A 20,985-nucleotide genomic window follows, 5' to 3' on the forward strand; every position below is an offset into this window, starting at 1 on the left:
CCCTTGATGCCACATTCAAGGCCACCATACAATCTGGTTCTGTCCTAGAGCCACACCTTCCCCAGCACCTGAGCTCTGACTTCGCTAAGCAGCACAGTGTACCCGTACTTTTAAAAGCCCCCTGTGTCTTCTGTTACCCACTCCTGTTGGCCCCAAATCTTAGAAGAATCCCCTCCAGTGCTGCCACCTCTAGGAAGCCCTCCCCACTACCTCAACTAGAGCTCTCTCTCCTAATAGAAACTGCCCTTGCCACCTTTCTCATTAGACTGATTTGTCCAACTTCTACAGTACTGTGTCCCCGTGTGTCTTGGTGTTCTTGTCTGTCACTTTCCCTGATTCCTGCTAGAGTAACTACTTCCTGGGGTCTGTGACAGGATTCAGACACACTCAAACAAGCCTAGAGCTGGCCCGAATTCTGGTCTAGCAGAGCACTAATGTGGGTGAATTAGGGCATATTCTCTCTCAGGGACTGGCTTCCCTATGGCCTACAGCAGGTGTGCCTGACCACAGGGTTCTGCTGAGTGAGGGCAGAAGTAATCTTTTTGGATAATGGTCCCAGCAGCCTTGTTTCCTCTGGCCGGCAATCCCATTACTGGCCTTTGGGATTTATGTCTAAGACCAACCCTAAGCCCATCACTAGCATATGGCATCCTAGCGGAAGAGGAGAATGGAGACTGTGCACCTTCTTCCTCCCCTCCCCGCCTCAACAGGCACCTTATGATGTAACTACCCAAAGAACTGGGGTGGGGATAGAAGAAAGCACACGAAACAGCAGAGGAGGCCAGATATCAGTAGAGGACTCTGGGAGGAGGCATCTTTACCCTTGATTAATGGGAGGGCCAGTCCAGGTTAAGCAGAACTGCCCAGGTCTCAGGGGTGAGCACTGTATGCTGGGAGGTATCAGGGCTGACATTAGGGAGAACATGAGGAATGGAAGGATTATCTGCTCTTGTTTACATGATTAAAACCAGACAAATACTTTCTTTATCTCAAAGAATGAAAGGGCTTTGGAGGAAAATCCTTTTGGCAGCGAAACAAAAGCACAGGCATTTTCTTAATTAATCTCTGACTCCCTCCCCCAACAGCAGAGACACCCTCAGTTCCTGGGTAAGCCTGTAGGTCCAGTCAGCCAGTGCTGGGCACTGGGGATCCACAGAAGAGTCAGATTCGTTTCTTTCATGTGCATTTACTCTTGAGCTGGCATTAGGCAGGTAAACATAGTGTGACAACCAGGGTCATGAGAGAAGAGGCTGAGGGCTGAGAGAGTCCCAGAACAGATGCCGAACATTGGCAATGTCTTCACTGTAGAATTAACACAGCCTGGTCCTGTCTGACAGTCAGGTGAGCAGAGGGGCCTTCTGAGGGGAACCTTGTAGAGGGGACAGCATATGTACTGATCTAGAGCTGGAGACCCAGGTTTGAGAGAGAGAGAGAGAGAGAGAGGCAGACAGACAGACAGACAGACATAATAGAGAACGGGAGGTTAGGATCCTCAGGACTGGAATACCCAAGGGAGACTTTTTGGAGCACATGAGGGTACAGGTGTCAAGGGAGACACAATAAATACAACCAAGTTCCTGACCAAGGTCTTGTGCCCCTCACAAACCCGACCCACCTTGCATTCCAGCTTGATGTCCGGCCTTGCCTCCCTGGACGCCAAGACCTCCAGCCGCTTGGGCATCCTCACCGTGGCATACTACCTGTGGACCACCTTCCTGGCTGTCATCGTGGGCATCATCATGGTCTCCATCATCCACCCTGGTGGTGCGGCACAGAAGGAGACAACCGAACAGAGCGGAAAGCCGGTCATGAGCTCAGCTGATGCTCTCCTGGACCTCATCCGGTAAATCCCCATGCCTGGTTCAGGTCCCCTGTGTGGCCTCCATGACGAGCAGGCTGAAGAAGGCTGTGAGCTGACTGGTCCCACAGCTGCTGAGGCCACCAGCCTGCAAGACAGGAGGGTGGTAGCTACAGGTCGTACCTTTCTCTGTTGGTCCCTTTGCCCTAGATGAAGGAACAAGACTCAGAGAGTGAGTACCTTTCCCAGTTTACCCAGCAGGGAGACAAGGATTTCATCTAGCCTGCCTGGTACCCAGGACATCACCTTTGTGGAGCCACCACCTCCGGCTCCATGGACCTGAGCTCTGCTCCATACAAAAGTGCTACAACCTTGCCATAGTGCATGGTCCCCACAGGCCTGTCTATCACTCCTCTGCCCTTTGCCAGTGCCAGCTGTGGTCCTAGGCCTGGGTCAGGAGGCTCCGCCTACCCATTTCAAGAGGAGCCACTCTCTTGGGAGTGAAAGACCATGGCACGTGGGCCAACTTCTAAAGGCCACACGAGACAGGTTTGGTTTATTTCTGCAGCAGTAGTGACCCAGCCCAGAGTCTTGTGCATGCTGGACAAATGCTCTGCTATTGAGCATATTTCCAGCCCAGAACATAACTCTCAATCACAGGATTGGCTTGGTGTATGGTAGAAGGCTCCTTCTGGCTGCTGGAGAGGCCATGAAGCAGAATAGAGCAGGGCAGAAGAGGAAGACAGACCTGGGGTGGTGCAAGGTAGATGCCATGGGACAGGACTGGGAAGCCTGGAGAATCTGCCAGAAACACCACAGGGACTGGAAGGATGAGAGCAAGGGTGGGTACGGTGAGGGCTGCTGGCTATAGTGACATCAAAGTTTCTGACCCAAGCATCTAAGTGGGTAACAGGTGGTAAGCCAGAAGGTCCTGGAGCAGGCAGAAACCTGGTGCAGGAGAATCAGAATCTCTCAGACAATTTTGAACTTAAGGATAAGGTAGATGACCCTGAGGATGGAGGCCTTAGCCCAGGACATGTGACTCTGTCAGGGCTGGATGGCCTCTGTATACACACCACGCTGGAAATGGCCCATATCTTTGAGATTTATTGTTGTGAAGAGACACCATGACCAGCAACTTTTATAAAGGAAAGCATTTCATTGGGGCTGGCTTACAGTTCAAATGTTTAGTCCATTATCCTCACAGTGGGAAGTATGGTGGCATGCAGGCAGACATGTTACTTCAGAAGGAGCTGAGGGTTCTACAACTGGATCTACAAGCAGCAGGAAGAGAGAGTGAACCAATGGGCCTGGCTTGAGCTTCTGAGACCTCAAAGCCCCTCCCCAGTGGCACACTTCCTCCTGTTAGGCCACACCTACTCCAACAGGGCCACTTGACCAGTGGGGCTCAACTGTCTGACTTGCTCCATGGTCTCCTCCCAGGCTCCTTATCTTCTAATCAATTTAAAACGTAAGTCCAGCTCTGTTTAATTCCCAAACCCCAGATTCGCCAATTTGACCTCTCCGTGTGGATCTGAATGGTTTGAGAAACCACAGTGGAAGTCTCTTGCTTGCCCTGCCCACTCCACTCTGATGGGAAAGTGCACAAGATCCCCCTTCCCAGGTGTGTGAGCTTCTGCAGGCATTCCCTGGTTATATTTCATCTAGTACTTTTGTGGGTTCTAACCACCCTAGCACTAGACTCTCCTAAAATAATCCTTGTTTTACGTAGCTACTTAAAATACTCTCTTCAGGCAAGATTTCTGTTCAGTCCCTAAGCTTGGGTCACCTCTGGGCTACCCTCTTGGTCGGTGGGGCCCATTCTTTAAGAGACACATCTGACCCGTGGAAAGTATATTTATCCTTGCCAGAAGTATAAGCTTTTCCCAGGGTCTTTGGGTATGAGTCAGGAACAAAAGTCTACATTCCTCGAATCCTAGGACACATACCATGGCCTCCGAGTGATTCTCCTGGCTCTAAGTTAGAAAGAAGAATTCTTTCCTCTTCCTGGGAACTGATACCCAACGCACAGCATCTCTTCCTTTCTTCTGAACACTTATGCTGTGCATCAGTCAGTAACAGCTGCGTAACAAACTAACGAACTTGGATGACAAGCTGGGGTTGGCAATCATCTGGAAGGGTCTGCTGATTCTGACTAAACCCACTTAGGGTGCAGGAGGCAGGAGGTCTGGATAACCTCAGAGCCCGGGACGCTTGACTGAGACGGTTCAGCAGGCCACGTGTGGTCTCCACGTTTCAGAGACCAGCCTTGTTTTCTTCCAGTGGCAGCATTTCTCATTGTGAGAATACGCTGGCCCGGGCATTCTCTAACCACAAAGGTGGCAAAGACAGAACTGAAGCATGAGGCTTTTGCCTGTCCGGTGATATGACATCCTATACCTCGGCTTTGAATGTCCCTAGACACCAGTGTTCTCCAATTTCCGTTCAACCCGGAAACCTCTAGCGTGAGCTCCTGGCCCCAGCACTCACCGACTAAGACATCTCCAAGCTAACATGCCTGAGGGAAAGGCCTTAGACACATCTGTCTTCCTCCACACTGCCCATTCTCCCGCTGCATCCTACTCTGCTGAATTCAAAGCCAGACTGCAGACCAGGGTCATTCAGGGCGTGCATGACATCCTCATCACCACCTCCCACCCGTGTCCCCCAGTCTGATGTAACCAGTGTGCCCATGGCCCACTCACAAGCCATCCCCTTGGTCTCCCTCTGTCTCACACAGCCTCACCGGGGGCCCTGACCCCGACCACACCAGCTCAGCCACTCTTGCCCTGTGCGCTCCTGGCTTCATGCTGTCCCTGCCCCCCTGCATGGCCTTTCCTGGCGAGTGGGCATTGCCCATTCTGCACTGCTGATGTCTGCTAGGGGCCAACTTCCTGCTGTGGTGTCCTTTTATGTTTGTTGGAATGAGTTTTTCTGCCAGCCCCTCTCACAACCTGACACCACTACATCCCTAGATTTCTTTGTCACCTCCTCCACCCGTGGTGGTAGCAGATCTTCACAAGCCTGTCCTGGAGCCTAGAGAAGCATATGGTTCCGAGCAAACACCTCACACGCATGCTTGTGCTGACAGTGCTGTTGGTGCCTAGGTCTCTGGAGGAGCCTCTGCCATTCAGGAACAACGTGTGCCAAGTCTGGAGCAGGGGCCCAGAGGACTTGCTCATTGGCAACTCTGCAGGCTGCGTATGGGGGTGACAGGGACAGGAGAAAAATGGGTACAGTGGAGACCAAGGCAAGAGGAATTTTGGGAGGCCTCCTTCTAAGAGCTGCTATTTCTAGGATTATATTTCTGTGATCCGGCATTTCTCAGACCCTGTGATTCAAACCAGCTTTTTCACAGGGTGGGAAGAGCAGCTCATGTGTGGGAGCCCCACCCCCCTGCCTTGCCTTCTCTGCTTAGGGTTGCCAGGCTCTGGGTCCCATACATGTGTCAGAGTCAAACGTTCCAGTGTTGGTCTGCTCTTGGTGGCTTTTCACGTGGTGACATCACTCCTTCTGCTTCGGTGCTCTGCAAAGCTGGGGGGAGGGGGTGGAGTTGGGCATCACTGACGTCACTTCCTTGTGGGAGGGTCACATGCTTCCTGCGTAACAAATCAGGACCGAAGGGATCTGAAGTCTTACCTCTGTTTTTCTGAACTCAAAAACCACTGTGACCTTGGGTAGGTGGATCTCCTTTCCAAAGGTCCTTTCAGGCTCTGTAGTTACACACTCAAGACCCACAGCGGGGCACGAGCAAAAACTCCTGGAGGTGCCTAATGGGGAAACCCGGCAGAGCCCAGCCTCAAACATTGTGAAGACAGGCTGGGGTGGCCTCAAAAGTCAGAGGTGAAGGTGCTGGGAGGGAATGAGGGGCCGGAGCGGGTGTCTGCTAAGTGCGAGTGACGGAACAAAAACATGTATGATCATGACAGAGACCCTGGGGACACAAGTGACACTGCGAACCATCAGAAAGACAAGAGGCTAGTCATACAGGGAAACAAGGCCCTAGGGCTCACTGCTAGGAAAGCAAAGATACACCTCATGCCTCAAAGATGATTCCAGATCACTACAGACCACGTCCCTGGCTGACCTGCCAAGTCATTCATTCATTTCCCAGGGTTCCAAGTCGGAACCCCAACATTGGCTCCCAGCACAGCCTCAGGGAGTCCAAGCAGAACACTAATCGGAGCTGACTGCTGTATTTTCCACTTTATTAAAACACCACAGAGATTAAGTAATAGCTTGGCTCCTAAATCTCAGAGGTTGGATGAGTCTCCCAGGAGCCCTACTTTAAAGGAGCAACCCTTACCTTCGTGCCTTGGTGGAGGGCAGGGACACTTGGACACATCTCAGTGGAAAAGTACAGACAAGCAGATATGGAGGGTAGCCTCAGCAGGGGCCAGGCTAGACCCTGGGAATGGCAGGAGTGATTGTTTAAGTCCCCAGCTGGATTCTGTCTAAGCTTCATGTAGCTGCTACCGGGGCACAGGCCTCACAGGATAAAGAAGAAGTCTTCCTGAAAGAGCTCAGATATCATAGAAAACGAGCATTTTCAAATTAATAATCAAAAGTGTGGTGGTAGCGGTGCTTCTTCTTTCTCTTCTTCCTCCTCCTCTCCCTTCTTCTCTTTCTCCTCTCCCTCCTCCTCTCCCTCCTCCTCTTTCTCCTCTCCCTCCTCCTCTTCATCTTCCTCCTTTCTCCTCTTCTTCCTCAAGACAAGGTTTCTCTGTGTAGCTCTGGCTGTCCTGGAACTCACTCTGTAGACCAGGCTGGCCTTAAACTCCAGAGATCCATCTGCCGCTGCCTCCTGAATGCTGGGATTAAGAGTGTGCACCACCAGCGCACAGCAAAAGTTCCTAATTAATTAGTCTGCCGGCAAGTTGGTCAGTGACTAAGATGCACTGAGAACCGCCAAGGAGGCTTCGGTGAGAGGGAAGGCTTTTTCTCAGAAGTGCTCATTCCTTGTCACCAGGATCTCAGGCTTGGTCTGTGTGCTTGGTTGCTTAACCCCTGGATCTCATCAGCAGTATGTCTCATGGTCCAAAAAGGCTGCTCAAGCTCTGGTTGTTTCATCTGTATTCCAGAAAGAGTCAAGAAAGTTGGAGGAAAGGACACAAGGCTCTAGACTAAAGCCATTCTTCAGGGCTGGAGTTTAGTGATTCCTCTCATGCCTCTGAGACTGTCCTATTTGACAGGAGAGGGTGGGAATCAGGGTTTAATGACTAGGCCCTGTGGGTCTCTTACCCTACCAGGCCTTTATAAGGGAGAATTCACACTGGTGGCAATGTCATGGCCTCGGTGCTAAAGGGTGTCTTAAAGGAATGAATGTATTTGGTACTTTAGTTGGGCTCAGGCTAACGAGTCTTTTAAAGGTCATTAGCTAACCACCTTGAACCTCTCAAGGCACATGACAGATTTTCACACCCTGTGGCAGTCAGTGGAATCTGAGAGCAGACACTAGCTTCCAACTCAAGGAAGAAAGTGGTATTGTTCAACTCCTGGCCTGTGCTTCTCCCTGCCCCCCTAACTCCCCGTGACAAACCTGAGCCTCTGGAGGGAGGTGAGTGACAGCGTGTCACAGAATACTCCCCACCAGTCTCTCTCTCGCTCCTCACCCAGATGTGTCCATAGATCCTGAAACTTAGCAGGCTGCTTCTAGCCCCAGCCTCTGGGGAGGAGGCTTTGGAAATTAGGCACACACTGGTCCACGTGCACGGCTTCACTCATGTGTGAACTGAATCTCGAAGGTGGATTCTTGCCAGGACAAGTGACGGGAGGACGAGCCAGGCAGACGGCAGCAAGAATGTTACTCACACCATTCTGGGAAACAGACCAGATCTGAGGGTGTTAGCATCCCCAGTCTGAAACCTTCCTTGAGGGGTCTGAAGAGCAGGCTCGGAATGTGTGTGCTCAGGGACAGGCCATGGCTGGGGCCTCCTGAAAGTGGTCATCTCCCTCACTTCCTCAGTGTGTACATCAAATTTTATAGAACATTTAAGAAAGGTTTGGCCATTTGTGTATCTTCTTTTGGGACGTGAATTGCTGGGTGTATCTTTCCAACTTTTTCTATTGGAGTATTACTATTTCGTGATCCGTTTGTTTAAGCAGCAAATATTGTCAGAGTGCCTACTATGTGTCAGGCTCTCTTCCAGGGACAGAGCAGGGAAAGAGCCAATGCCTCTGCCCTCTAGAGATTTGAGATTCCTGTGAGAGGAGACAGCTGGTGAAGATGGAAAAAAGCAGGATTTGTTATAAATCTCTGTAGATTCAGGGTGATAACTTTGGTCATTGAGATGTTCCAGTTTGTCTATAGTCTGTTTTATAATTTCATTTGCATTGTAACCTCAGAAAGTATCTGGTTTCCCCCCTAAGATCTTCATTTTGGTTTAATTTTAGGTTTTTAGAGGGTAAGCAAAGAAAAGAAATGCTACACACCCTTACCAGTGACCCAGATGTTAGCATCATATATAACCGCAGGACCTTCTAAACTAAGAAGTGGGAACTGGGCCACCTTGAACTAAGCCATGGACCGCGTCTGTTGGGTCTTTTGAAGCAGGGACTCAGGTAGCCCAGGGTGGATCTGAACTCATCAGGTAGCTGAGGATGATGTGAACTCTTGATCCTGCTTCTACCTTTCCAGAGTCGAGCCTGCAGGTGTGCCCGCCATTCCTCTGTGTTTCAGATGCCACTCAGTTCCCTATAGGTGTCTTGTATTTCAGGATTCAAACCAGGATGGCATAGTGTACTGAGGAATTTATTCTTTTCGATGAGTAAAATCCATTGATTTGTCCACTTTGTTCTTAGCAAATCCTTTAGCATTCAGGAACTGATAAAATAGTAATGGGTGGTCAGCTATTCAGTTCTAATGGCGAGTTCTTTAACTCCTCACTGGCTTGTGAAACACCTTTCCCAAATATGAAGCACTTGGGACAGGAACAGTAGCGCACACTTGCAACCTGGGCACTTGGGAGGCTGGTAGGTTTGAGAGCAGCCTATGTTACCTGGTGAGACTCTGCCGATATCTATATCTATATATATATATAGAGAGAGAGAGAGATAGATAGATAGATAGATAGATAGATAGATAGATAGATATAGATAGATGGGTGGGTGGGTGGGTGGGTGGGTGGGTGGGTGGCTGGCTGGATGGATGGATGGATGGATGGATGGATGGATGGACAGATAGACAGACAGACAGACAGACAGACAGAATGAATGACAGATAAGCTGGCAAGATAGCCCATCAGCCTATATAAGCCTTGGCAACCCAAGTGTGATCCCCAGAACCCTCATAAAGACGAAAAGGGAGAACTGACTTTTAAAGGTTATTCTCTGACCTATACTCATGCCATGTCACTCACCTGCACACACAATACACATAAACAACAACAACAACAACAACAATAATAATAATAACGTCAAAACAACAATAGAAATGCGATAATTAGCCACTGGCGGCTCTGCCCTGGGCTCCAGGCCTATGTGGTGGGTGCCATATTGATGTCTGTGTGCACAGTACATTGCACTGACAATTTCACTTGTCTAGTACATATTTATCTCTGGCAGGACAAGAGCCATTCCACCTTCAGCCTTAAAATAAATACTAATGTGGCCCAGACAGCCTTCCGCTGGCCTGAGTTTTCTGTCCATAGGGTCAACCAACTGCAGGTCAGAAACTTCTGGGGAAGTCACTGCACGTGCACTAAATGTGCTGCGTTTTTTGTCACTATTCAGTTCATGCAATACACAGCTCCTCCTGCCACACTCAGGGCTCCAGGAACCACACAGAGTTCAGAAATTATTAAAATCCAGACGGGATGCACATGGTGTGGGTTGCACACAGTCCATGCCTTGCTGATTCCTAACACAGCATCCTCAAATTGGGGGATTTAGAGGGGTCCTGAGGACAGTCTCTGAAGAGATAACTGTAATTGTTCACTTGTGCTGGGTCCGGAGCTAGGCACACACACACACACACACACTCACACACACACACACACACACACACACACACACACACATGATATCAGAGATGGAGGGGAAGCCAGGTGTGACAGCACGTCTCCTCCTCCTCCGTTTCTTCCTACTCCTCCTCCTCCTCATTCTTCTCCTCTTCCTCCTCCTCTTCTTTTTCTCCTTTTGGTTTTTTGATACAGGAGTTTCTCTATGTAGCCCTGGCTGTCTCCAGTCTCTGCCTTCCGAGTTCTGGGATTAAAGGTGCATGCCACCACCACCTGTCGGTAGCTCACATCTTTAGGCCCAGCACTTGAGAATCAAAGACAGGTAGGCCAGCCTGGTCTATATAGTGGGATACAGAGCAGCCAGGTCTATATAGTGAAATCCTGTCTCAAAAGCCAAGCAAACAAAAGGACAGAGAGAGAAAATGGAGACTTGCCTTTAGGACATGTTTATCTATGGTTGGCAAGGTAACCCACACGTAGAAAGGCCACAGGTCTACCTCAGAGTCAGACATACACGGCTAGGGAAAATATGCTAGTTTGTCTAGCAGTTAAGCAGTCAGGGAAGTGGGTATGCCATGCCAGTCTGGGGGGACAGTAGGCGAGGCTTGGGCCTGAAGACACCTTGTTTGACTAGGACATTCTACGTGGGGACCAAGGACCTGCAGAGGGGGCACCTGGGTGGGGGTCATGGAAGGTTCTACTGCCCACTACCAGTGGTGTGTTCTGATGACCCCACCCCAAAGGACCTTCTCTCCTGGCACTGAAATTCCTCAATTTCTGCCTCTCTTCTCTTCTCAGGAACATGTTTCCAGCCAACCTGGTGGAAGCCACATTCAAACAGGTGAGCAGAGCCTGGCTGTGGAGGGACAGGAGAGGAAGAAAGGCAGGGCTCTCTGAGCAGAAGCACAGACTGGCAGCCCCCTGAGTTCTATAGGTGGATGCCCAGGGATTGGGGTGAGGGGAAGGAACATGGGTAGGATACACATCTTAGTACCTCCCATTGCCACACCCCTGCCCTGGATTCCCTTCGCTCATAACAAGACTTTGTGGGGCAGAAGAAAGCCTTGACCGAGCACTAGGACCGTTGGTGTTCACACTCACCTTCCCATCATCCTCAGTGTCCACACTAAGGTAAGAACAGGCCATTTCCTGGATGAGAAAACTGAGGCTCGGAAGTAGATCATTGTTCAAGATTATACTAGTAGTCAAAGGTGAATTCAGGCTAGGCTGACTTCTAAAACTGCTTTCTCCCTAAGACCAACCCCTCCATAAGAATAATTACATTGACTGGGAGAACGTTCACTGGAAATTAGGAAAACGTTAAAGTACACCAGGCAGGCCCTGCAGAATGTGACTTGATTGTTAGAATGTTTGCCCTGCCTTGCACAAACAAGATTCGATACTATGTCTGTAATTCCAGAACCCAGGATGTGGGGACAACCCGGACAATATGAGACTCTGTGCAAAAATATAAAATAAACTTAAAGAAAAGAAAATACAAACCCTGCTCTCAGTCAAAGCAGGAAAATCACCTCTCGGTCCGGGATCTAGACGCAGCAGCCGTGGACGGCATTGCTTCTCTGGATCAAAGTCTTACAGTGAAACTAAGCTCCTCAGGCACAGGGCTCGCCCGGCTTCCCCTACCACACCCTCCACGGGCATTGAACTTTAAAGTTACAACACTCAGGGTGAGGCCCTCCCATCCTTACCATCCTCTCTCTCCGTGCTATGTGGGTTGTTCCCAATCATCTTGCCCATACTTCAGCTTTGTTCCAGATCTCTACCCCGTCTCTCATGTGCCCATTGCCTGGTGCAAAACAGTGAGTGTGTTCCTAAATCCCTCTGCCTGAGCAAGGCTGAGTGTTGCACCAAGGATGCAAATCAGGTGGGTCTGGAAAGAGAGCCCAGAACAACCATCTGTGAGGCTGAAGCAAGTCTCAGCATCTTGATCCTCATCTATGAACACAGCTGCAGGGTACAGGGCTCCAAAGGCTAGCAGGGCAGTGTGCAGTCGGCCCTAGGGATGGAGAATTATTGAGTTACAGAGAGATGTGTTGGTCTCTTTTATGACAGTTTCCTTTTGCCAAACTACTCATCTTTTGAAACCCAAATCAAATGCCCCCCTTTGGTTAAGCAATCTCTTCACCAAGGCCTTGAGCAGAAACGGGCCTGATTCCATATGTGCCGATGTTGGCAGCAGTAAGCCTCACGTGGGGTTGTCCACGTATCAAGGATGTGGGAAGCACCCATTTCATCCAGAGAGGGAGATACGATTATGCTCCCCTTTATAGGTAAATTGCACAAAGCCAGGGACTTTTGGTTCTTGTATTTCCTGACTAGGTTTCCCTCCTCCCCTAAGAAGCCCTACTGTCTTGATACTCTGCTGATTGACAGCACAGCTGCCCCCTTGCTTGGGCTCCTGGGATCTGAGGAATAATAGACTGGTGGGCAGAGGAAGACCTTGGGGAACTGACATCATCAACCAGGGCCTAGGAGCTTTCTCTGAGAAGTTTCTAGATCTGTCTAAAGGATGGCAAGACTTCGGACTGTCAGGTGCATGGGTGCTGACCTAGAGGGAAGGGTGAGGTGGGTGACAGAGCTTCTGGCAGAGGAGGAGATAGATTAGAGTAGGGCAGTGACAGGGAGCTGGAGGGAGCCACAGGCAGTGTGCAGTGAGACAAAGGATCCCCTTCTCTTTGTGGTGTGCTACACCCCAGCTTGTGAGCCTCTCCCTCAACAGCCCATCGACACCCATATAATGAAAGTGCTTACAAATGTGCCTTCAGGATGTTTCCCATAATAACACGGTAGCGATTCCCTCCTGGTCGGTATGTTCCCCAACAGTACCGCACCAAGACCACGCCAGTTATCAAGTCTCCCAAGGGGGCTGCGGAGGAGGCTTCTCCACGGCGGATCGTCATCTATGGGGTCCAGGAAGACAATGGCTCACGTGTGCAGAACTTTGCCCTGGATCTGACGCCCCCACCTGAGATTGTCTATAAGTCAGAGCCTGGTACCAGCGATGGCATGAACGTGCTAGGCATTGTCATCTTCTCGGCCACTATGGGTATGTTGTCACCACTCCCGGCAGTGACCTCCTAACATTCCAAGTCCTTCTTTCCTGCTTTTCCTATGTGGCTCCAAGCCCAGCTCAGGCTGAGAAACTTCTGCCCCTGGGTCTACCCTCCTCTCCATCCAGCCCTCAGCCCCTCACACAAGCCTGTTATTGGGCCTTTCCCCAAAGTCATGAGAGATGGGGAAGGCTTGTCACTGTTTGTGAAGACTTTGATCCTACATTCTAGGCTTTCCCCTAGCTGCCTCTCTCTCCAGAGCTTCTGTGTCATTTCTTGAGGCTCACAGTGGCCTACCTGAGCACATCTTTTTCTCTGTTTCTGGGTCTCCAAAGTTCCCTCCAACCACAATGAATTGCCATAAGCCACTAAAAGTATGACTTGGGGTCTCTCTCGCTCTTTTTTAAAAATATATTCTCAGCTTTTCTTTTTAAGTTTTATTTATTGTAGGTATGTGAGTACACTGTAGCTGTCTCAGACACACCAGAAGAGGGCATCAGATCCCATTACAGATGGTTGTGAGCCACCATGTGGTTGCTGGGAATTGAACTCAGGACCTCTGGAAGAGCAGTCAGTGCTCTAAGCCACTGAACCATCTCTCCAGCCTGAGGTCCCTTATTTGTGCGTGAACCTTCCTGGGTTTGTTTGTGTTTTTGTTTTTAAACTTTTTCTTTACTTTTGAGAATTTCATACTTTTATTTATTTATTTATTTATTTATTTATTTTTATTATTTTTTTTTTTGAGGCTGCCTCATGCAGCCTGGGCTGGCATAAGCCTCACTGAGGATGGCCTTGAATTCCTGGCCCTCCTGACTCTCCGCCAAGTGGGATTATAAGAATAAGCTTACCCCACCTAAACTCTTGCTCTTAAAGAGGCCCCTAAACTTTATAGCTTCAGATCTTCTGCTGAAAATGCTACCCACCAGCAGCACCACTGCCATACACAGGCCCCTTTCTCTCTTGGGGAAGCTCAGCCCTGGCCGACTGGAGACCCATTCCTTTAGCATCAACCGTGGCGTGGCTGGCTCCCGCCGCCCTGGCTTTTCTGAAGCATGCTTAGCATCCTATTATGTACATGAGACATCTGGGCCACTTCTAGCTGGCCCCAGCAACATTCCTCCTGCCCACCCTGCCAGCCTGCTTCCTCTCTCTGCTGTCTACCACCCTGGAGCCATTTGGCGCCTGCAACAGCTTCCTGGACGTTCCCTGCATCCTGTCTTGTCCCTTCTCCGTGTGTTCTCAGGGTCAAGAAGCTGGTCCTGTCCTGTAGGCTACACTTAGACAGAAGCCAAGTGGGGCTTTAGAAGCTGCAGAACTCAGGGCTGTGTCCCAGGCTGCTCCGTAGCCCTGCAGTCCTGTGGCACAGGCCTCTACTATCCTTAGCCCCCTGTTTGTGTCCTCCCTTCCTGTCACCTCATCCTTCAGGGGCCTCCCTATAAGCATACCATTCCCATCAAGGTCTTCTTGTCCCCCGGCTCAGCCAGTGGCCCAAGCCATGGTTTCTCTGCTCGGGATGCAGTGAACATCTGACCCTATTGCATTAATATCTGTGTGGAGTTGCACTGAACCTCAGTTAGGTGGTTCAGCATCACTTGTCCAGCTTATAGTCCATTTGCCGGAGCCCTCCATGGTGACTAGCAAAGGCAGGACTCAAGGAAACCTGCTAGAAAGATGCTTGGATGATGACTGAGTGGGGAGGCGGTGATAGGTAGCAAAGCTCTGATTGGCTTGGCCAAAATACCAGACACAAAGAGGGCTAAGACTTGAATCTGACACCGGACACTATGCATCTGGCAACCTGGCTACCGGGCTTTCCTCCCTTCCTTCCACAGCCTGAGGGACGTGACAAATAAAGGCTACCTGGTAACAGAGTAAGAGAAATGTCTGAGATGGTCAGTGTTCACTGGGCAGGGTAGCTGGTCGTATATCATGGTCATTTGTGCTTGGCATGCCCACATGTGTACACATCCATGTGGTTCCAATCAAGGCTCTGCCATCCTTCATCCAAACGTCTTTTTCCTGGTATGGGGACATGACTGGTGCTTAGGTCACTGTGTCTATTGGGTGCCTCATTTCTAGTGTACATAACTCTATTTTGTTATGTGCACTAGAGTTAGCCAGAGTCTCATCCTTCATGTAAAGGTGAGGAGGGGCAGGGATAGCCAGAGAGCAGTCAGGGCTGGAAGGTGTCAGGATATCACAGACTAGACGGGCAGGCCTGGCCCGGCATCACCCTGAGGCCAGGCTTCTTCTGCTTACACAGTGACTTCTGTTTGGATTATGGTGACAAAGCCCTTTCCAGGAGTCCCACAGGCCAAGTCTTTACTTTGCTGAGGGATCCACTGAGCTGCCGAACAGCATGCGGAGCTTTTGAGGACGGTCTCAAGGCTGTGGATTTCCCCAGAATGACAGTAGTCACTCAGCCACCCTTCCAGGAATGGCACGGTGATGCTCTCCACCACACAGCTGACCCAAGGAACAGGCTCCCTGTGCATTCTTGCCAAGAGAACTACATCCAGACGTCCAGACATGCTGAGGAGAAGCACTAAGTCAGAGACTGCTATCTAGAATCCTAAGGCCGGTGAAGCCAGGGCCCAGCGAGGACGGGCAGAGCAGGGTGGTTTAGTGGAGTCAGGCAAAGGCAGCTGAAGCCTGGAACTGTTTTCTGTCCGAGTGGACTGGAGACCAGGGTGTGCTCAGGAGCAGCTTATCTCAAGGGGACAAATGTCCACCGCTGTGTGGAGAATGACTAGAAATGAATCTTGGGGCTGTGGGCGTGTCAACAAGGGCCCATGCTCCCATCTGTCCCTGCTTTGCCAACAGTGTGTCTGTACGGTGGCCTGGTACCCCTGTGAATCTCTCTGTGTGACCCCGCAGGCATCATGCTGGGCCGCATGGGTGACAGCGGGACCCCCCTGGTCAGCTTCTGTCAGTGCCTTAATGAGTCCGTCATGAAGATCGTGGCAGTAGCAGGGTGGTAAGTCTCCTCCAGGGGGCGTCTGCTCCCCCACTCCTGTCCTGGACACAGCACTGAACCATTCTCCGTGCATTCTTAGGAGCTCAGCAAACTGCACAGGAGGCTGAGCCTAGACCTGGACCACCAGGGCTAGCTGACTGCACGGGATTCCCAGCCCAATCCAGACTCACCTTCTGGTGTCTTGGCCTCAGTTTCCCCAAGTTGAGGAGCTAGCTTAGCTCGACTCTTGGTTCAGAGGTCAGACCGGAGGTGCCTGATGTTAGAGGAGTGTGCAGAGAACTGACTATGGTCACCTAGGAGGTGTGGCTTCTTCAAGGACATGGCAGGCTGTCCAGGCCTGGGGCAACTGAGGGACCTTGCTCTCAGCTGGGTCCTTGTGAGCCATGAGGGGCTTGAGATCCCATGATGACATGGTGCCAGGTGGGAGGAGACCCAGAATTGAACCTGAGGCCATTCTGCCTCCCCAGGTACTTCCCCTTTGGCATTGTCTTCCTGATTGCTGGCAAGATCCTGGAGATGGATGACCCCAAGGCAGTGGGGAAAAAGCTGGGCTTCTATGCCGTGACCGTGGTTTGCGGGCTGGTGGTCCACGGTCTCCTAATCCTGCCCCTGCTGTACTTCCTCATCACCAGGAAGAACCCCATCGTCTTCATCCGCGGCGTACTCCAGGCTCTGCTCATTGCATTGGCCACCTCCTCCAGGTAGCCCCAGATGAAGAGCTGGGAGGGTTGCGGTAGGTGGAACAGAACTCTATCCATCTGTCTAGCCGTCCTTCACCTACAGCCACAGAATCACTGAAAGTGCTTACGTGGCTCCTCAGACAGATCCCAGGGGTGGTCATAGGACCATATAGAGGCTTAATGCCCAAAGCCCTGCCTGCCTCAGTCATTCTTAAGGCCTCCCTTTGCCCATGGTTCCAAAGCTTCCTCAGTCTTCATGGAGGTCTGCCCTTACTCCACTGGCAGAGAAGGTATATTGCTTCCACAGCCCCATATGTTTCTGTCACGGTAGATCTCGTGACACCAGAGGGGTTCTGTCTGTCTACTCCAGATGGGGTGTCAAGGCTGGATCACCTGTTTCAACCTTGGCAGCATTTCTAGACAGCCAAGGCTGAAGTCCTAGTTCTGTTGAGTATACCCAGGTGATGGCAGGCTGTCACTTAGCTGTCCCAAGGCCTCAGTGCCCTCATACCTGGACTGGAATAATTTGTATATGCACAGAATTGCTTCAGAGGCTGAGATAATGCTCTGGGGTAAGAAATCGAGTAAAACCAGTGAAACCCATGCCCAGGCTTGGGGACTACCCACCACAGCTGAGGACCTGGGATAATTAGAAGAGGCAGGGAGGGAGGGAGGGAGGGAGGGAGGGAAGGAGAGAATGGAATCATCACCCATGATCATCTTGCCCTATGAGAAAGTATTCTCCTGAGAACAAGTGTCTAAGCTCCCTGTAGAAGGAATTGTAGGGATTGGAGCCCATCTTTCTGGGCCAAAGGTCGGCTGTTTCTTGCAGCCTTCACCTTTCTTGCCTGGGCCTCAGTCTCTGAGACTGTGCTGTGATTTACTCCTGTCAGAGGTCTCCCCACCCCTGCAGCGGGAGCCCCTTCCCAGAGACTTAACACAAGTACTTCTCTGAGTACCGCTGATCTGAGTACTGTCCCGATCTTGCCATCACCCTGTGACCTGGGAGTTATGTGCAACAGAAACCGAGGTGCCCAGGCTCCAGAGCTTGCTGAGGCCCCGTGGGAGGCTGGACTCGAGGCCCAGGCACTATGGCTGGCGTCTCGGCACACATTTCTGCCAGGGCAGACCCTCCCACAGTGGCTCAGTTCAGAGGCCCAGGGCAGGCCCTCCCACAGCGGCTCAGTTCAGAGGCCCGGACCATCCTGGAGGAGGGTGGCGGGCAGACATCTGCCCCTCTGCCCATAGCTCAGCCACGTTGCCCATCACCTTCAAGTGCCTGCTGGAGAACAACCACATCGACCGACGCATCGCTCGCTTTGTGCTGCCCGTGGGCGCCACAATCAACATGGACGGCACCGCGCTCTACGAGGCCGTGGCTGCCATCTTTATTGCCCAGGTCAACAACTATGAGCTAGACTTTGGCCAGATCATCACTATCAGGTGTGTTCTAATACCACACTCTAGAGGGCCCCTGGGTCAGAAAGGACATGGCTGACGCTAGGACTAGCCTGATCTCTCTGACCAGGCTGAGCAGAGTCAAGAGCCAGGTCTGAGAACCAATAAGGCTGGGACGGAGTATAGGGCGGCCTCCCCGTAGGCCATTCCCTGAATACAAGGATAGGCCCAGAGTGGGCCGGGGTGGAGCTGTGCTGGAAAACCACCAGAATCTCTAAATGTCTCTGTCCCGCAGAGATACAGATTTCCAACTTCTTCCAATTCTCTCATGGATGGAAATGGGGTGGGGGGACCCCATGAGCCCAAAGGACTATGAGCAGGGACCTGCTTCTCTAAGCAGGTGGTGGGATATCATGACAGACAGCCCCCAACACCCTCGGCTGGCCCCGAGGCTCTGGCATTCTGGTCTCCTTGGAGCCAGGGCTGGGGCGGGTGTCCCTGCCACTTGCTTCTCCCTCTGCAGCATCACCGCCACGGCGGCCAGCATTGGGGCGGCTGGCATCCCACAGGCGGGGCTCGTCACCATGGTCATTGTGCTCACCTCTGTGGGACTGCCGACCGATGACATCAACCTCATTGTTGCCGTAGACTGGGCACTGTAAGTGCGTTGTTCTGGGCCCCACCCAGCCCTCCCTTTGCTGAGAGCAGCAGGGTGGGAAGTTGCTATATGTATGCGAGGGTACCCACGCCAGTTGTGTGACTGGTGACAGAATCCAAAGTAAAAATGGAGCCTCTTCGAAATTCTAGATAGTGATTCCCCAAGTCTGGCCCCTCTAAACACAGGGCCTGTGTGATGTAGGGGCCTCCTCAGCTGCTTCAGTACTACTGTGGGTGGGTTAGGTGCATCCCTGCCCTTAGGTCATTGCCAATGCCTCTGTGAAGTGGCCTCACACTTTCCAGTTGTGTGGTCCTCTAGCAGTCTCCCGTTGAGGTTGCTGCAGCTCATTGTCAACTTGGTTTGCCAGGGATCGTTTCCGAACCATGATTAACGTGCTGGGTGACGCGCTGGCAGCAGGAATCATGGCCCACATCTGCCGGAAGGATTTTGCTCAGGACGTTGGTACTGAGGTGAGCAGTGTCCCTCCAGGAAGCCTCTAAGACAGTGGTTCTCAACCTGTGAGTGGTGACCCCTTTGAGGTCTGACGACCCTTTCCTAGGGGTCACATATCAGATATCCTGCATATCATATATTGACATCATAATTTATAACAGTAGTGAGATTACAGTTATGAAGTAGCGATGAAAATTTTATAGCTGGGGGTCACCACAAGAGAGACTGTATTAAGGAGTTGCAGTATTAGGAAGGTTGAGAGCCACTGTTCTGGGAGATGGAGCCAGGTGGGATTGCAGAGTTCCAGACGTTCCATCACACACTGGGAAGCTTTCAATCACATCCTCCACAGCTCTGGGCTCCTTGTCCCAGCAGGTAGCTAGCTTCTCTAACTCCTGTTCATGGAGGACCCACCCTGCAGGGCACCCAGATCTAGCCAGTGAAACAGTGAGAAAACATCTTCCCTCTGAGGAACCCTGTCCTTCAGGCGGGATGTTTGTGGGGCAGTGGGATTGCCTGTGTGTGTAGACGTCTGTACCGTCTTCACTGCAAGGAAGCTGGGGTTCAGGCAGGGAAGCTGCCGTTTTCCTGACTGGACACTGTAAGGCAAGTCCTTCATCTACCAAAATAGGAGGTAGGAGGCAGGAGGCAAGGCAGCTTGCAGGCTGGCGTCTAGAGAGTCCTGTAACTGCCAAGGCTACCCAGCTGTGTTTATAGGAACATCTCTTTCAGTGGCTCCAAGCCCTCTGAGACTGCTCAGCATTACCTACCTCAGTCCTTCCTAGTGCTAACGAGGCCCCGTTTCCTCTCCAGAAGCTGCTACTCTGTGAGACCAAGCCAGTGACACTGCAGGAGATCGTGGCTGCCCAGCAGAACGGCTGTGTGAAGAGTGTGGCTGAGGCCTCAGAGCTAACCCTGGGCCCCATGTGCCCCCACCACATCCCAGTCCAGGTAGAGCAGGACGAGGAGCCGGTTACCGCCAGCCTGGACCACTGCACTATTGAGATCAGTGAGCTGGAGACAAATGTGTGAACCTGCAGGGCCGCAGACCCTGAGGTTTGGGCAAAGAGTAGGAGTTGAACTCAAAACACCTGAGCAGCTGGCACATTCCACCCTGTCAGCAACTAAGGCTCTCCTCACAGTTCCTACTACCTGAGCCCACAAAGGCACCAGGTAGGGGTATTTGCCTATTCTTTGAGAAAAAACAGTGGGGGGCCTGAGAGCTAAAACCATTCCTTGAAAGAACCATTGTGGCCAGGATGCTAATTCAAGTCTTTGGAGTCTCTGGCACTCCCTTCTAATGAACAAGGCAGCCTGCAAGGAACGGAGAAAGAGGCTCTGCCTTAAGGGTCCCCATGGCCACAACAGCTTCCAACTCATGAAGATATAACAACAGTGTCCTTGTTCCTGCCCCAGCTGTGTCCAGGCCAAGTCAACCGTGCTCCACCCACAGCATGTGGTTTTAACTCAATAAGGGCTGGCCCATCCTAGGTCTGAGACCTGCTGCCTTCACACGTTACAGCCTGTCCATTTCTTTTTTTCTTTTTTAAACATTTTTTTTTAAGATTCATTTTTATTTATTTTATGTATTTGAGTACACTGTAGCTGTCCTCAGACACACCAGAAGAGGGCATCAGATCTCACTACAGATGGTTGTGAGCCACCATGCGGTTGCTGGGAATTGAACTCAGGACTTCAGGAAGAGCAGTCAGTGCTCTTAACCGCTGAGCCATCTCTCCAGCCCAAGCCTGCCCATTTCTGTCCACCAGACCTCACATCCGATATGGAGACTGATGTCCTCTAGGGCTGAGAGACCCAATGGGTACAGCTCAGCCAGCCTTCCATGAGAAGGATGGGCAAGACGGGCTATAAAGAGAAAGAGCCAGCTTAAGATGCTCTGGCCAAGTACCTTGGGGTCTGAACTCTTTGTGTGGCAAAATGGAATGAGAGCCCTTAGTTCTTCCATGTTTGTGATCTCGTGATAAATAAAAG

General features: G+C 51.3%; 1 protein-coding gene across 1 annotated transcript in view; it reads left to right on the forward strand.

Moving 5' to 3' along the window:
* Window positions 1–20,025, forward strand: part of SLC1A7 (solute carrier family 1 member 7) — a gene marked incomplete at both ends in the record, with an annotated part of 40,349 nt that extends 20,324 nt beyond the window's left edge. The window contains 9 exons of the mRNA XM_080921688.1: window positions 1,628–1,843; window positions 10,555–10,597; window positions 12,601–12,823; window positions 15,705–15,804; window positions 16,272–16,505; window positions 17,733–17,927; window positions 18,406–18,540; window positions 18,908–19,010; window positions 19,807–20,025. Coding sequence (XP_080777814.1) covers window positions 1,628–1,843; window positions 10,555–10,597; window positions 12,601–12,823; window positions 15,705–15,804; window positions 16,272–16,505; window positions 17,733–17,927; window positions 18,406–18,540; window positions 18,908–19,010; window positions 19,807–20,025 — 1,468 coding nt within the window. The remainder of the gene's footprint in view (window positions 1–1,627; window positions 1,844–10,554; window positions 10,598–12,600; window positions 12,824–15,704; window positions 15,805–16,271; window positions 16,506–17,732; window positions 17,928–18,405; window positions 18,541–18,907; window positions 19,011–19,806) is intronic.
* Between the last annotated feature and the right edge of the window lie 960 nt (window positions 20,026–20,985).

Source organism: Micromys minutus, assembly GCF_963924665.1.
Source record: "Micromys minutus genome assembly, chromosome: 9".
NCBI classification, from domain to species: domain Eukaryota; kingdom Metazoa; phylum Chordata; class Mammalia; order Rodentia; family Muridae; genus Micromys; species Micromys minutus.